General features: G+C 43.6%; 1 protein-coding gene across 3 annotated transcripts in view; it reads right to left on the bottom strand.

Moving 5' to 3' along the window:
• The window catches only part of LOC147247524 (zinc finger matrin-type protein 4), a 60,747-nt gene that overhangs the window by 22,863 nt on the left and 22,515 nt on the right, over positions 1 to 15,369 (bottom strand). For 2 of the 3 annotated variants that reach the window (XM_086180956.1, XM_086180954.1), the window contains 2 exons: positions 10,223 to 10,400; positions 7,073 to 7,330 (listed from right to left, as the gene is read on the bottom strand). In XM_086180956.1, coding sequence (XP_086037082.1) covers positions 7,073 to 7,330; positions 10,223 to 10,400 — 436 coding nt within the window. Of the gene's footprint in view, positions 1 to 7,072; positions 7,331 to 10,222; positions 10,401 to 14,619; positions 14,669 to 14,794; positions 15,166 to 15,369 lie in introns of those variants that run through there. The other variant, XM_086180955.1, reaches the window with a different exon arrangement.

A 15,369-nucleotide genomic window follows, 5' to 3' on the forward strand; every position in this document is an offset into this window, starting at 1 on the left:
TTGGTGCTCCACACCATTGGGACATCTACAGCTGAGACTGTCATCGTGAAGTATTCATTTTCTAATTTCAGTCACCCTGAAGGAAGGATCAGAATTTATGGCCCTCTTACCACCCCATAGCCCGTGTGCTGTTGAGCACCATTAGTTTACCATGTGCTTTGCAAGATTTAGAAATGCACTGAATCCAGAAATAAAGCCTATTGAGATGCAATCTTTACCAGCATTCGCAGCAGTGGCTCGACAGTACGTCTCACAGGAATAAATCACAATTAAGAGGGAGCTGCGGAGCACTGGGCAAGAGTCAGATTGAATCCAAGTGGAATTTAACCAAGCAGAGATTTCTGAAGGACTTACAGAGGGACTAATTAGTTTGTCAGAGAATGTAACAGTAACAGTAAGAACATCCGTTTTGGACAAAAAAAAAATTTTATCAGAAAAACAACTTTCCGAGGAGAGGACAAAAGGCAGAGCCCATCGACTTAGAAAAGTTGAAGATTAGTCGTGTCGTGAGTGATGTGGCCAAAAAACATCAGGAATCAGTCATCAATGATGATCCAGTGGCTGAACGGGAAATAAATGGGCTGATACGCGGAGATGACACCTAAAGGCAGGACAAAAACAACTGAAACCTCTAGAAATACTGAGCCATGGTCTCTGTGTTATGTCTGTAAAAATGAGCCCGAAATTTACATCCCCACGAACATTGTGCTCTAGTGAAGTGACCGAGAATTTCATCAGTTCATCTTTGTTGTCTCAGTGGATATTTGTGGTAAATTTTGCAGAATTTCTCTCAAGGAGTTCCAAAGACACTACATTAACGTACGGTATGGTACCAATGGACAACCTGAAAACATGGTTTCCTCCAGCGCCGAGGCATGAAAATGAACAAGGATAGGGAGCAAAATGGACATGTGAGGAAAAGAACTTCCACTTCCACTTTTCTGATACATGATGGTACAAAAGGGACAGTTCTGTGGGTTCCCAGAATATATTAAGCTACTATGTACTGTATGTATAAGTCATGTATGTAAACCTGCTGGTGCAACACCCTCCCACTGAGCAGCATCTCAGGGGAGACAAGGTCAGCCCTGTCTCCTAAATATGACACAGTCATCAATTACACACAATTTTCTCTGCTTTGGTTCTTCATTCTCTCTCGGGTTCACCCCACACAGACACACACACACGCACACAGACTCCAGTCTGAGACGCTTATCTCACTGCTACTAATTCTCCTCCAGAGAGAAGAGACAATGCGCCGGCTCTCTGTCTTGAGAGCTTTCTACCCCTGTTGTGATTTACGTTAAGACACAACTGAGTCATCCTGGCTCTGCCCCTCATCTCTAGCCACTCCCACTGCAACTCCCTCATCTACCAATGTAATCCATCTCCATGGTGTCTTGTTTTTTTTTGGCACCAAGCAGCGACAAATAATGACAGTCTCCCCTGTGCTCCTTCTGCTATTCCATGAGGAAAATCCAACAAGGAAGAAACAATGATGATTTAAGTGACAAGGAGAGTTTGTGTGATATGGCCCACTTGCAAGAGCGTCAAGGGAGAAGGGGAAGGGTGGGTGACAAAAAGGATGGTATTGTGTAGGAAACAATCTGACTCCGGAGCCTCAGTTTGTAGAGAGAGAGGGAACAGTCGAACGCGTATAATTCACCTGCTTCGTGGGGAGCTAATGAGGATGACAGATGAGACATCACACAGAGTCAGTCATCAATCTTGTTAACATCAAAACAGACAAATATGTACAACAGACACTGGTGGAAATATCACTTCCTATGAGGAAGTAAAAAAGACAGAGGCTGCGTTCCTTACCGCCTACTGCCACCCTGCTGATTCATGTAAAAATTAGTGTTAAATTACACCGTTCCCACTGATGTGTGCAGCAGAAGACAAAAATCTCATACTGTCTATGATGCACATGATAAGAAGTATTTAAGCTTTGAAAAAAATCACAAGTGTGTTCATTTTATACAGCGGCAAGCTTAATGTGTCACTAAAATGCCAAATGCTTGGTCCCAAATTTTAGAATTTTCCTCTGTTCCGGTAAAAACACCACATTCTGGGATTCTGCATACAGTAGGTCTTTTCTTGCCTGGCAGCTTAATAAACACTTTTAACAGTACCGTCTGCCTCAAGGTCCATCATTGTGCTGTGTGAAAAGATGCAATGTACCGTAGGAGAATATCAATCTAGGCCAGTGTACCCCTTAAACATTCAACCTCCTGCAGTGTACCCCTCTCCCACAACAGATAAACTCATGTTACAATTTACTTTTTTGCAAGCCTGCTACAAAAAAATCAGTACAATAAACCTAAAGTTTGGTCCCCCCTATGAAGACATGACAATGTTATTAGCCGTTCAAGCAGACTCATCACATATATGATCAAAAACAGTCCGTGTTGACACTTTCTGCTCCAGCAGTACTAGTGGAGAGGCTAGCATCCATGCTAACACTATCCTCAGCCCTGGTACTGCATCCACTTCTGCTCCCTAGGGTGCAGGGCAACATTGGTCATTTACTTTCCTTTCTTTATTCAAGGGTGTGGTACAGCAGTTCAAGAGCAGATTTGATTGATTTCTCATTCAAATTTTGCAGTATTTTCCCTCAAAACTCTGCCGTTTGGATCATTGGCGAAACAACATTCTAAAATCCACCATTCAATAGGATGCCAGGTGTAATGTTGACCAATAAAATGGACTCCTTGGAGTGTCCCATATTGACTCTCTGACCAGGACTCAAGCTATATACTGAGTTTTACCTGGTCTTGTTAAATGTACTGAAGCTTTCTTTATAACTTTTAGAATCAAAGGACAGTTTTACTGTATGCAGCTATTATAATAAAGAAAAAGGTATAAATTAACTGTCCTTTTATTCCAAATGTTGTAAGAAAAGCTTAAGAAGTACATTTAATAAAGGCCTGGAGGTCCAGAGTGCATAAAACAGAGTACCCGTCTGTAGGGACACTCCAAGAAGCTGAGTGAACACGCCCACAAGCTGACAGGAATCATTCATTGGTCAGCACAACACATGGCCTCCTATTGGTCAGTGGATTTTTGCTCTGAGAGTGCAGGAAAAAGAGAAAAAGAGCAGAAGTTTTGTGAGTGAGCAGAATCAGCACTGGGGCATGAGCTGAAGTGCGAGCGCAGGAAATCTGTGCAAGCAACAATAAATCTGAGTGCAAGCAGACAGTCTGAGCAGAAACAGGGCAAATCTTAGTGCAGCAGAGGCTATTTGAGGGCAAGGGCAGAGATTTGAGGGAAAATATTGCAAAATCTGAACATGAAATCAACAAATCATGCTCTCAAACTGCTATACCACACTCTTGAATAAAAAGAGGACAGTAACTTCATATGCTTCAACCATTTATCCATATTTGAGAAAGCAAGGCAACATATTGAGTGGTAAAGGGCTGATTTTTTTCCCCAGACCCTGGAGAAAGTGAACTTAAACTTGGTACCGCTTGTTTGACCAGTTGAGCATGTGGCAGTGAGATCCAGTTAGAGGAACAGTAGGAGCTGGTCTTCACAGAATGCAGGTGGAAGGAATTTAAAATGCTGGTTGATTTTTTTTTTCAGCGACTACTTTGTGTTTGTTTTGTTTTTTTGGCCGACACCATGTGTACCCCTGCAAATACGTGCCAATTTAGTACATATCCAGGCAGGAAAATGAACTTTTTTCAGCAGATTATCTTTGCTTTTTTGTTGTTTTTTGGGGCAAATTAGTGGAGCTAATCTAGAAGACAGACCAGACATAGACAACATATAACATGCTCTACAGTTGGAACAAAGTGTACTTGATTTGACATCATATCTAATATGAACAGGTTAAGTGTTGGAACACAATGCAGTGAACTTACAGTACTTAGAATGAAACAGTTCCATAAATGGAAAAGGAGGACAAAAAGATGGCACTTGCATGCACACACACTCATCTGCCGCCTCAAATTCAAACTTCCCTCTGAGATTATACCCCGCACACCTGTGACTTCACACCCGAAGTGGTGATAAATGCCAATCAGATGTGAGAATTTTTCACCAATGAAAATATCTCAGCGGAGAACAAACGACAGCTGACAATAGAGCCGTCGACTGAGATTAGCAAAGTGTTTGAGACTAGAGGCCCCGGAACAAACACTTGACTGATGGCACATGTAATAGATCACGTCAGCAGCGAGCTCACTTAGAGATCTTGGACCAGTCCATCGCCCGTGAAAGGAAGCTGGCTAATAGATTTAGCAACACTCTTTCAGTGAGAGTAAACATTTAACTACATAAAAGAGAACCCTGTTTCTTTCCTATTGTATACTGACAATTTTCAAATGTGTTTTGTAGCTACATTCGGAGATTTGGATACAAATGTTCCCCAAAATCAGTGGCAGTTGAGGGATCTGGGTCACAGTGTGTGTGGATGGAGGACGATATCCAACATGACACCACTTAAAGCCTCTGAGCCAGTGGAGGCGGCAACATGACTCATGCTTTTAATATGATTGGCTTCTTGAGATGATTGTTTGTGTCACGGCACCTGGAGCACACAACCAACGTCACGGCTTCAGCTCACAGAGGATTTGTGTGTGTGGCGCTCTGTTTATGTATGTGTGTGAAGTAGAGGTGTCGCACAGCGCTCATGTGCCTGCTGATGATGTCCCTCGCTAAGAGCGAGAAAAAGGAATATCTGATTCTGTATGAAATATACTATTAATAATTTCACTGGAATATTCTTTTGGCAGAAGCTTGGATGTAAGCATGTGATCTGTGGACTGCTACAATTGTGCAGGGAAGTGTTTGTGTGGGAGAGGAATTAAAAGGCAGATAGAATAGTAATTATAGCCCAGCACTTAAAATGTGACGGTAACCATCTCAGTTTGACCAATTATTAATATTAAACAACACTCCAATCCCCCCATGGTGTTCTTCTGTGTTGGATTTATATTTTTTTAACCACAACAAAAATATCAATGTTCTTCTCTGCCTGTGTGTGTGTGGCGTGTTTTCTCTTCAGTGCACAGCATACCGACGGTGGTCCTATGACTCTGACGTTTGTACAAATTGCGACACCCTAACAAGTGTGAATTGTAATAAGAGGAGACTACAGACAGCTGACATGGATTGGTTAGCAAACACATGATGAACAAGTCAAAATTTCAGCTGGACTGAGATATGGAGATTCAGTTGGAGAGAGAGAGACACATTCGCCACAGATGATGGATGAGTGTTCATTTTATTGACTTGGAAACAGATCAGCCCTTAACACTCTTTAACCTATAAGCACTTTTAAAAGCGCACTCCAGGGATCTGGCATTATATTTCCACTAGCGAGGAGCAAAGACTGACACCTGCTGACCTTTACTCCGCAACGTGTCAAGCTTCAAACCCAGATCACTTGCTGAACTATCTATCCTGAGATCCCCCCCTCCTAAGCTTGTAATGCACTCGTGCACCTCAAGGCTTTTATACGATGGTAGAATTGTGAAATTATTCAAATCTCCATCTAAATTTAAAAGGTAATTATCAGCTCTCAGGTATTTTTAGGATTAGAATTCTTTATGTGGGGAGGGTTTGACCTGAAGTTACCTAACAGAAACACATGTTCATTTAAACAGAATGCATATTTCAATCCTTGACAAAAAGGAAATTTAATAACTGGTGTATTGCATTTAATTTGGGTGTATGATTCTGGTCTGGGAACTTTCTGTCTTTCCATGGTCAGAAATAAAGCCAAAGTCAGAGCAGCAGCAGCAGCAGCAGCAGCAGCAGAAAGGACCCAAGGGGGTACAGAGCAGAGTCGGCAATAATGACAACACAAGTGACTTTGGCTCCTTTCCTGCTGGCCAAAAAGCCCCAGCAACACTTGCTAACTCCCAGCTTTTGAGAACAGTGGGACAAGAGTTATTCAAAGTAAACATGGGTATTTATCAGTTCTGGCTCCCATCGGCATTAATGGGAATAAAAAGCTCCAGACAGAAAAAACAGACACCAACATCATCACTGTGCTCCATGCTGCTTCTACGACAGCCACCAAAGATCCTACATAGGCCCACGATACTAGACTTCTTGAGGTAACTCTTAATTTAACGGAACAGGATCTTTAGGCTTTTAAAGCAGGTTTGGAAAAGCCTGCGAATGTGCAAGTAGGTGCAGTCAGTGGGATGAGATGGGATGACAAACCAAGTGCAGACAAAACAAGAATAGAACGCAGACAGAAGCAGCTTCAATAAGATGCCTTGAATGACGTCTGCCAATAGAGAAGGAGAGAACTGGGTCTCCATGTAAAGTGGACAGGACTGCAACATGACCTGCCTGATCTACACTCCCCTCCACAAGTATTGGAAAACAGCGATAAGCCTCAAAAATTCTGAGACAAAGTTTGGGACAAAGAAGCCTTGAACCCCATAGAGCATGTATTGTACCTGCTATAGAGGAGACAGAAGGGAGTAACCCCCCGGAAAAAACAACAACCGAAAGAGGCTGCAGTGAAAGTCTGGAAAAGCATTACAAAAGAAGAATGCAAAAGTTTGGTGATGTCAGTTGGACATAGGCTGGATGGAATTATCGCAAGCAAAAGATTTTGCAACTATATATTCAGTATTCACTGTAAACTACTTTAAGTCAATCTGTTCCTATACTTTTGCTTACCTAAAAATATTGGTGTTTTTTATAAAAATACTATCTTCCAAGTTGTGTATTAGATCTAAAAAATAAATACCTGGAAATAATAGCTGAAATGTTAATCTTTTGTCTCAAATTCATCTCTCCATGTCAAACTGAAATGTTTTCAGTGTACAGTAAAAATAAGGGGATAGGCCTCACTGTTCCATTACATTTGGAGGGGAGTGTATGTCGTTCTGCTCCATTTCTGTCTAGTTACCTGGTAAAGTGCAGAGGCCAGTTTTAATAGCATCAGGCTAATGTTGCTAATTTTATCTACCTCAGTATTATATCTGTAAAATACACTGCAGTGAAAGGAACACGAACAAGATGTTAAATGTGATTCCCCCCCCCCCCCCCTTATCCACTTTCCCTTCGCTTGTGTTAGGTGCAGGGAAGCCAAGAGGCTGACCTGTGCTCTCTGTGGCATCCAGACTCCCTGCGAGCTGCTCCACAAGGCGTGCTCTGGCTGCGTTCCTGCGGTGTTTCTTCCCCTCGTAGTGCTGCTGGGCCATCAGCGGGTTGTTGAACCAGGCTCCGCACAGGCAGCAGTACTTCCCTGCCTCTCTTCCGCCATTTGTGCCGACCACCGCCACGGGCCAGGGCAGCGTGGGGGGATGAGGAGGGCAAGCAGTGGGATCTGCGGGCAGCGGGGTGGAAGGGGAAGAATCTGGAGGTGGATGCAGTAAAAAAAAAAAAAAGTAAGGGAAGATGAGAAGGGGAAAAGAGTGACTGGGCATATTAATATGAATTCAAATGTCAATGACATTCTTGTGCATTCTTGTAAAGTTACTCTGAATTTCATGCAACTATTTCACAGAGAAGCGCACACACAGACATTTGAAAGTTCAGACTTAGAGCAGATGATTCAAGGCCAATCTGTGGAACATGGGAGGAGGCCATTAACGGCCGTCAAGTGGCTTTCATGGGCAGTACTTCAGAACCTTCCTGCTGCATCTTCTACCTAAATCCTCTCCTCTCCTCTCCTCTCCTCTCCTCTCCTCTCTTCTCTGAGAGGGGAAAAAAAAGAAATGGCAGACTTCCAGGTGACCTGCTCCTCATGACATGACACTGGTTACCATGGTGATCGCCCATTAATAGCCAACAGGCTACCAGGGGGATGCGGTTGTGGCTCATGCAGCACTGACTATGTCTGTGTGTTTGGCTGCATGTGTCTGTGTGCATGTGGGCGTTCAGGTGGTGTATTCGGCACACACTTCAGAAGAGGTGTGTATCAATGAAGCTCCAGAATAGACTGGACTGTGTGTAAGTTATACATCTACCAGAGGACTCATCTCTGCTCAGACTGTTTATTTGGACACAGAGAGGGGGTGTTAGGTCCATCGCCAAACTGTGTGAGAAAGCTTACAGTGCCAGATGGCATGTCCAAATGTGCCGATCCGCCACCTACAATGTCAATGACTCTCCAGCTATATCGACAAGGCAGCGACAATACCACACGTTCAGGAATTTTTTTTAAATCACAAACAAAACACCACTCACAAACGAGCACAAATGAATCATATCGCCTCTTTATCAGCAACCATCAGCTCACTGACAACAAATTTTTGTCCAGTAACCATGGATGTGAGGTGTGTTTGTGTGTTGACCTGACTGTAGCCCTGCAAGCTGATTGGTTGCTCATCACTCCATGTGTCTTTGTGCTCTGTTCACATAGTTACTGTATCTATGCTCGTGTCCCTTCTCATCTCAACAGCCACACCCTCTCAGATACCCTTTGCTTTTACTTGCATTTGCCACCCTCTCACCTCTCTTCATAATTAAATCCTCCAACTTTGCTGTCGTTTCAGTTTTCAGCTATGAATCTCGGATGATTATTAAAATCTCCTGTGTGTGTATGTGTGTGTGTTTTTGTGTTTTCAAGGACCTGATAGCACATGTGACATTGTCTTAAATGTTTTTTTTCCCTCTCTTTTCTGTTTTCCCACCTTTTCCTTTTTCCTGACCGTGATCCCTGCATGCTGGAGCAGAAGTAAGTGTTTTTCACAGCGAAGGGCACAGAGTGATAATGCGTGATAGTGAATGTTTGTGGGGAGGATCACAGGTACACAGTACACGGTCTGCTCCCCACCTCTCAAGGGCTTCTCTGACACACGATTCCTGCTTTTACCTTCATATGTTCTAATATTTATGGATGTATGTTGGAGTCCACATGTCCTCATGCTTCCTGCTTGTGTGTGCCAAATGATTGCGTGCGTGTGTGCGTGCATGTGTTTCTGCCGCGCCCGGGTGTGTGCACGAGCCTGTCAGCATGGCTGTGTGTCCACAACAGAGCGCTCATCTCCGAGTAATCATGAAGGCTACTTTTGACTTTAATCTCTCCTGAAATCCTCTTCTTCTCTCCCAGGTCACTCTTCGTCTGTTCCGTCTCTATTTCATCTTTCTTTTCCTCCAGGTCCCACTGTCACATAATCATGGAAATGCCACGGCAGCGGATGTACAGAAGCGACACTTCTCCAAAGTAGGCCAAAGTTTAGCAAAAGTCACTCAGAGGCTTGATTATGACACTTCGTGTTTGTAGCAATCGCGTGTTTATAGCTGTGAATTTTTTTCCTTCTTGAATCCAATTTGAATCACATTATGTAAAGCTCCTCTGGAGACGACCCACCAGCACCGTCATTTATAACATCACAATCAGGAGCATGAATAAAAAATCATGTTGAGGATATCTTAATTTGAGAGGGATGTTTTTATTAATGTAAAACCTGTAAACATGAATGTTTGGCTCTTGTCACCTTCTAAGTTTTACTTCTTGAATTTTCTCAGAAACTTTTTTTTTTTATCTGATACACAAGCGAGACTTTTATAAGCGGTGCATGGTTAAGCTTTTTGAATCCGCTTTAAATATAAATTTGAACTGAAAATAGCCCTGAAGTTAGGTGGTTGCATGCCTGCTGATGTAAATGTGTGTGACAGAGTGTTTATGACCAAATTAACAACTTGGACTCGTGTGTAAACATGACCGCGGGAATTCAATAGAAGTATTGATCTGCTGGCACTGAAAGGGTTCATCTCCAAAGTGTTATTGACGGAACAATGAAGTATTGGATCTGCAAAGGGATCGCTCAATTTCAAGACTGACATGACAACACAGTTGCAGACCCTTCAACAAGAGAAAACATCTGGCACTGGCTGCTCTGAACTGGTTGTCAACATTCATGTAGCACTCGTGGCTCAAACAAGATGGGCCCTATTTAGGGGATCTAAACCACAAGATCAAAGGAGTGTGGTGCGAGGGGCTTTAGGTGCGTGTCCGATTCCTTCAGATCAGTTGGCAGAGGAGTCGAGGCACAAAGGGGCTTGGCATGAATCAGAGGTGCGTTTTTGGCGTGACATGAATGCAGTGCAGACCTGAAAGTGGTGAGCAGACCATTTCCTGCAGCAGCAGAAAACCAACAAAGTGACACAGCTTACTGCCTGAGCACTGTGCCCCTTCAATTGCAGGAAAAAGACTTTAATAAACACACAACCACAACAACAAAGGTGAGCGCAGTTACACAATCTGGATGCGAGGCAAGAAAAGGGTTAGTGTGACGGACACCTGTATTTGTAGGACTGGTCATGGCTGTGGGTATGTTGGGTGTCTCTCCTAGCACCAGGCGGACTCTCTTGGCGTGTGTTTTCCCTTGGTAGTGGGACTGGGCGACAATTGCCGAGGTGAAGAACATGTTACATAAGGTGCAGCACTTGTTTCTGTCCACCTCTGTCTCTGCACAGTCCTGGAGGAGGCGAGGAGAAGATGAATAGAGGATGAGGGACAGAAGAAATTGAAAACTGACACACAAACAAACACACACGCACACACAGACACACTTACACACACACTCAAGGCCCCTTCGCCGCTGCTGGTTCTTTACTAATGATGAGGGGGAGTTGCTCCCCATGGGAACGGAGGAAAACACAAACAAAGACCAACTGTCTGATTGACATGATTGCACAAATACATGCACATCCTCTAAACACGCAAAGACACAAGATCACATGCACATACGCAGACACGAGAAGAGCGTTATTTTTTTCTCCGGCTTTCTGTTCCTGCACATCAGAATACTGAGAGTTTTATATAGCAGCTGCATGTTTGAAATGATGAAGGGATGTGAAAATAGCACTGTTCACTACTGATGGTGATTAGTAACGTAACTATGGCATTTTTCAGCAAACTTTCACCAAAACCTGCTGAAAATGTCCAAAGTTAAGGAATGCTTTCAGATATTTATACTATATTTTGGCTCATAGACTGCAACTTTCCTAATCTGACCCTTTACCGCTTGAATGCCCACATAGAGAGAGATGATGAACAAAAAACACCAGTTTGGGGAGCAGTATTTCTCTCTTACTTCTACAGCTGTTCTTTTCTGTCTTCTTACTGTCTGTTCTTAAAGGCTTCTGTTCTAAATGTCTCTGCCTCTCCTGAACTTTCTTTTTCTCTTTTTTCATGTCTATTTCTTGCTGTCTTTCTTTTTTCCTTCCCTCTGTAGTCCAGGTGTCAAGTTGCAGGAGAGAATCCTCAATCTCGGGGAAAGAGCGTGGACAATAATAGTAACGTCTGCAACACCATTTCTGTTGTGTGGGTGTGTCTTCGAGATGCGTGTGTGTGTGTGTGTGTGTGTGTGTGAGTCTTGTGTCAGCCCTGGTTAGCATCATGGACAGTGGATGTGAGCGTTAAGGACACCTTTACCTTCCAGGCTTGGCTTTGTCTCTCAGCTGTCCCATCTCTCTTTCTCTTTTCCTTCTTCTCTTACTTCTTCCTCACTTGCTTTTTCCATCTTTGCCTTCCCCTTCACTCTCAGCCTCTTCCTCTCTCTCCTCTCTCCTCCCTCCTCTCTGCATCCTCCTTCCCCCTCTGGGCACCAGTCTCAGTGACTCTCTGTGTTGTAGGATGAAATATTTATCTGTATTGGCAGGCCCCTCGCACCCCCCCTTCTCCCCCTCTCCAGCCTTCCCTCCTCTCCTCCCCCGTGTCTGTCCCTGCTGCGATCATGTTAACATCCTGCACTTCCACTCTCCTTCGCTACAAATTAATTGTAATGTTTCAAGAAAGATAATGAATTGTGTGCATATTTATTTCTCCCTGTAATCTATATTTATCTCCCTCCAACTTTATTCATGACAGTGCCATGGGAGCCACAAAGCCCACAAGGACCTGTCTCGTTCCTCTTCTCTCCCGTCCTCTTGTCTCCCAGGAAAAGTTCCTCTTCCATGCCTCATCGCTTCACCCGTCTCTGCATACATTCCCCCTGCTCCTCATTACCATCTCTCCCCATTCAGTTTCACCTCCTCTCTAATGTGTGCTTACTGCTGCTGCTCTCATCTTCCTCACTAATCATCCTGTTGTTCTTTCTCTCCTCCTCACCTACTCCCTGTCTCCCATGAGCAAGGCTGCTGCTTGTTCTACTGCTATTCTGTTGTACCGGTATGAGGAAAATCAACTGCAGTGTCCCACTACTGCACGTTTTTTTTTTTTTCTCTTGACTGAGGATGAGGAAGCCGACACTCTGCAGCAGTCGCACCTGTCAAAACATTCTGCAAAGCAATAAGAGACGGTCGACGGGAAAGGCACTGAAACACAAAGATTCATCTACTTGAAAGAGGAAGGCGGCAACACAAATCCTGGTGCTCGGCGTTCCACCGGGGATTTAGTGACAGTGCAGGGAAAGTTGGAAACAATCTCGAGTGTGTGTGGGTGACTGACATTGCTCATTACAGCTGCCATTCTACTGAACTACTTTCAACAATAAACAGCATCTCTCTGACTCACTGTTTTCCTTCATCGCTGTCTCTTCATTGTAGATTTCTGGATTTCTAGCTGCACTCCCTTAAATTTTCACCTCTCACATCTGTTGAGGCTGATTTGCATGCAACCTAATTGTCGTGTGTGTTCCGGTGCTTGTGCGCGCACATGCTGCCTGTTTATTCAATGCTTGACAGCGATGTCTGTATCTCTGAATATTTTGTGTTTGGGTGGCTTTATCCTGCTCATGCTAACAATAGACTCCTAATTAGCTGTGTTTATCTTCCTCTCCTTCTGTTGTGCTCTCTCTCTGCTCTTGCTTCTACGGCTGTGTTGAGGCGCTGTGGGAAACATTGCTAAATATACACATGAAGCAGCGCAGAGAAACCAACGCTCTCATTTGGAGTTTGAAGAAGCGTTGAAAGTGTAAATTGAAAGGAGAAACAATGCAAATATAGCATTCAAGAAGAATAGGAAAGAACGCATTTTGTTATCTCTTGCCCTGAGTGCAGGTATCTGAACAGACAGAGACTGAAAGAGGGAGAGCAGGGTGGAGGGTACGGGAGAAAAACACATCAAGCCAGCCCTCCTTTCATCTGGGAGCACCTTTACGACCTACTTTCTCTGCATTGGAGAACACTTTCACCTCCACACACGAACACAAAGAGCCGCAAAAAGCTCAAGGCATGGCGGTTTACACTGACATTGGCATTTCATTCACTGTGCAAAGAAAACACATCTCTATGGTTCCCATTGGACTGCACCTTGTCAGTCAGAGTGAGAAAAAAACACCAAGATGAAGTGCTAGGAAAAGATGTGCAAAACTTCCCTAGGGTGTTAAAAAAAAGGATGAAAGGCATGAAAGATGAAAAGTTTATCCCAAACTGAGCAGTGACAAAGTTAATCTCTAGAGAAGTGTGTATCAGTTTTTCAGTATTTTCATATAATTAATGTCACACATCTTTGTGTAAACGGTGGCACTAGTTATGAAGCTCACAGTATGTTATGCTTTGGTAGGTGAGGCGAGTGTGTGTGTGGGTGAGTGTGTGTGTTGTGTCTTTACAGTATGTGTATTTAGTGTCCCATATGAGGTGAAAGCCAGGAGGGGCTGAGTCACATCTTACTCACTTAGAGAGGCAGATGGAGACGCAGGTGTGTGGAGTTCTACAACACGTGTGTGTGTGTGTGTTTCTGTTTCTGTCAACCCATGCACCCTTGACGTGCCAATTTCATATGTGTGCAATGTGGTGCACATGCATCATCCTTTTCTACCTCCATCTACAGCTTGTGCCAAGAAAAATGGTTCATCTTGTTGAATAAGAAATGTAAATGTCACACAGTACAGCATGACTCAGTCTTGTTCCTGTCAGATTCCAACGTCATCCAACTGGAATGGACATTAGACTTTTCGTGGATCTATCTATTTTTTGCTTTCCCCTATTTTTTTTCCTCCCAATTATGCAATCGCCATTTCACCTTACCAAGCTGTCCTGGTCACTGCCCCACCCACTCTGCCACTCTGGGAGAGACTGGACAACCACATGCTTCGTCCATCACATGTGGAGTCGACGGCTGCATTTTATCACCTGACAGTCAGAAATGGCATATGGTGACATCACGCCATTTCCCTCAGTCTTTCCAACACAGGTAGGCTGACCAAACAGAGGAAGTACTAGACCTGTACACACACCCTCATTTGTCATCATGCAGATATAGGGGCAGTACCCAAGAGCTCTGTCGTTGAAGAAGAATATGCGGTTCACTCTCTCTATGCTAAACAGATGCATGGAAAAGACAGAGAGACCTAGAAGAGGCTCCAGAGCAAGGACTGCTTCTGTGAGACAAGAAGAGTATTGGAGTAGCACAAGCAGCCTCTCTAAAAGACCAGCCACCCCTAAACCTCTGAACAACGTGAGAAACAATGTCAATCTTTAGTTGGACTTTCAGTAATAAGATGCACTGACCCACCCATTAATCTACCCCACTTAGTAGAAGGATTAAAAATCTGTGAGGCGTAGCTTTAACGTGGTGAAATGACATCATCAGATCCAGTTCCAGATCAATTTCAAAATCTAATCAAATGTTAATTAACCTAAGTTCTAACAAGATGAACCTGATCTAATGGGGAATTTGACATTGGATTTGAAAACCCATTTCAAATTTTGCTTATTCAAACAGAGGACAAACATTACTACCTATCAGCATACCTGGGGCCTGTATCCTGAGGCAAAGCCAACATATCCAGGATCCATTTTTCTGGACAGAACAAAAGAATTACAAACTTGGACAAGAAGGCTCACAAATGTGGGGTTATGAACTCATTATTAAGTCAACTCAGGTCCAATCTAGTTGCAAAAGCACTCGCATAAAATATTTTAGTACCTTAGATTTAGTTTTCTTGTCAGAGGACAGCAGGCTGTCATCACGCTGAGGAAATTGGCCCTGAACAAAGGCTCAAGGTCTCGGCTCCGACAGCACATTGTTTCAGTTGATGCTCCACCTCTTCCCTCCTCTCGATCCGTCTCTTTCTCTTCCCCTCTCTCTCTTTCTGGTGCAGCAAGAATTTTCAGCCAGTTTGATTTATTTTTCCACCAGCTGTGTCCTCAAAGTGTGTGCTGTATGTATTGTGTGTGTGAATCTGACACAATGTGTGTATCGAGGGACCAGATAAATGGGGCACATAGTGTTCTACGGTAGAGCGCCTTCTTCACAATAGTCCATTAGATTCACACTTCTTCCATTTCTGTCTTTTACTTATTGTTGTTTCATTGCTTCTCTCTCTCTCTCTCTCTCTCACACACACACACACTCCCACAAAATGCAAACACACAAACCTAGCCAATACATTCAAAACACACAAACACACACACCAGAAACACCAGGCATCATCTCTTGGGTGAATTAAGGTGCACAAACACAAATGCAAACAGCAGATCAAACAAATATTCCCTGGAGCA

This window comes from Aulostomus chinensis, chromosome 16 (assembly GCF_037954235.1).
Source record: "Aulostomus chinensis isolate RoL2024-O1b breed Wild chromosome 16, RoL_Achi_v1.0, whole genome shotgun sequence".
In the NCBI taxonomy this organism is placed as follows: domain Eukaryota; kingdom Metazoa; phylum Chordata; class Actinopteri; order Syngnathiformes; family Aulostomidae; genus Aulostomus; species Aulostomus chinensis.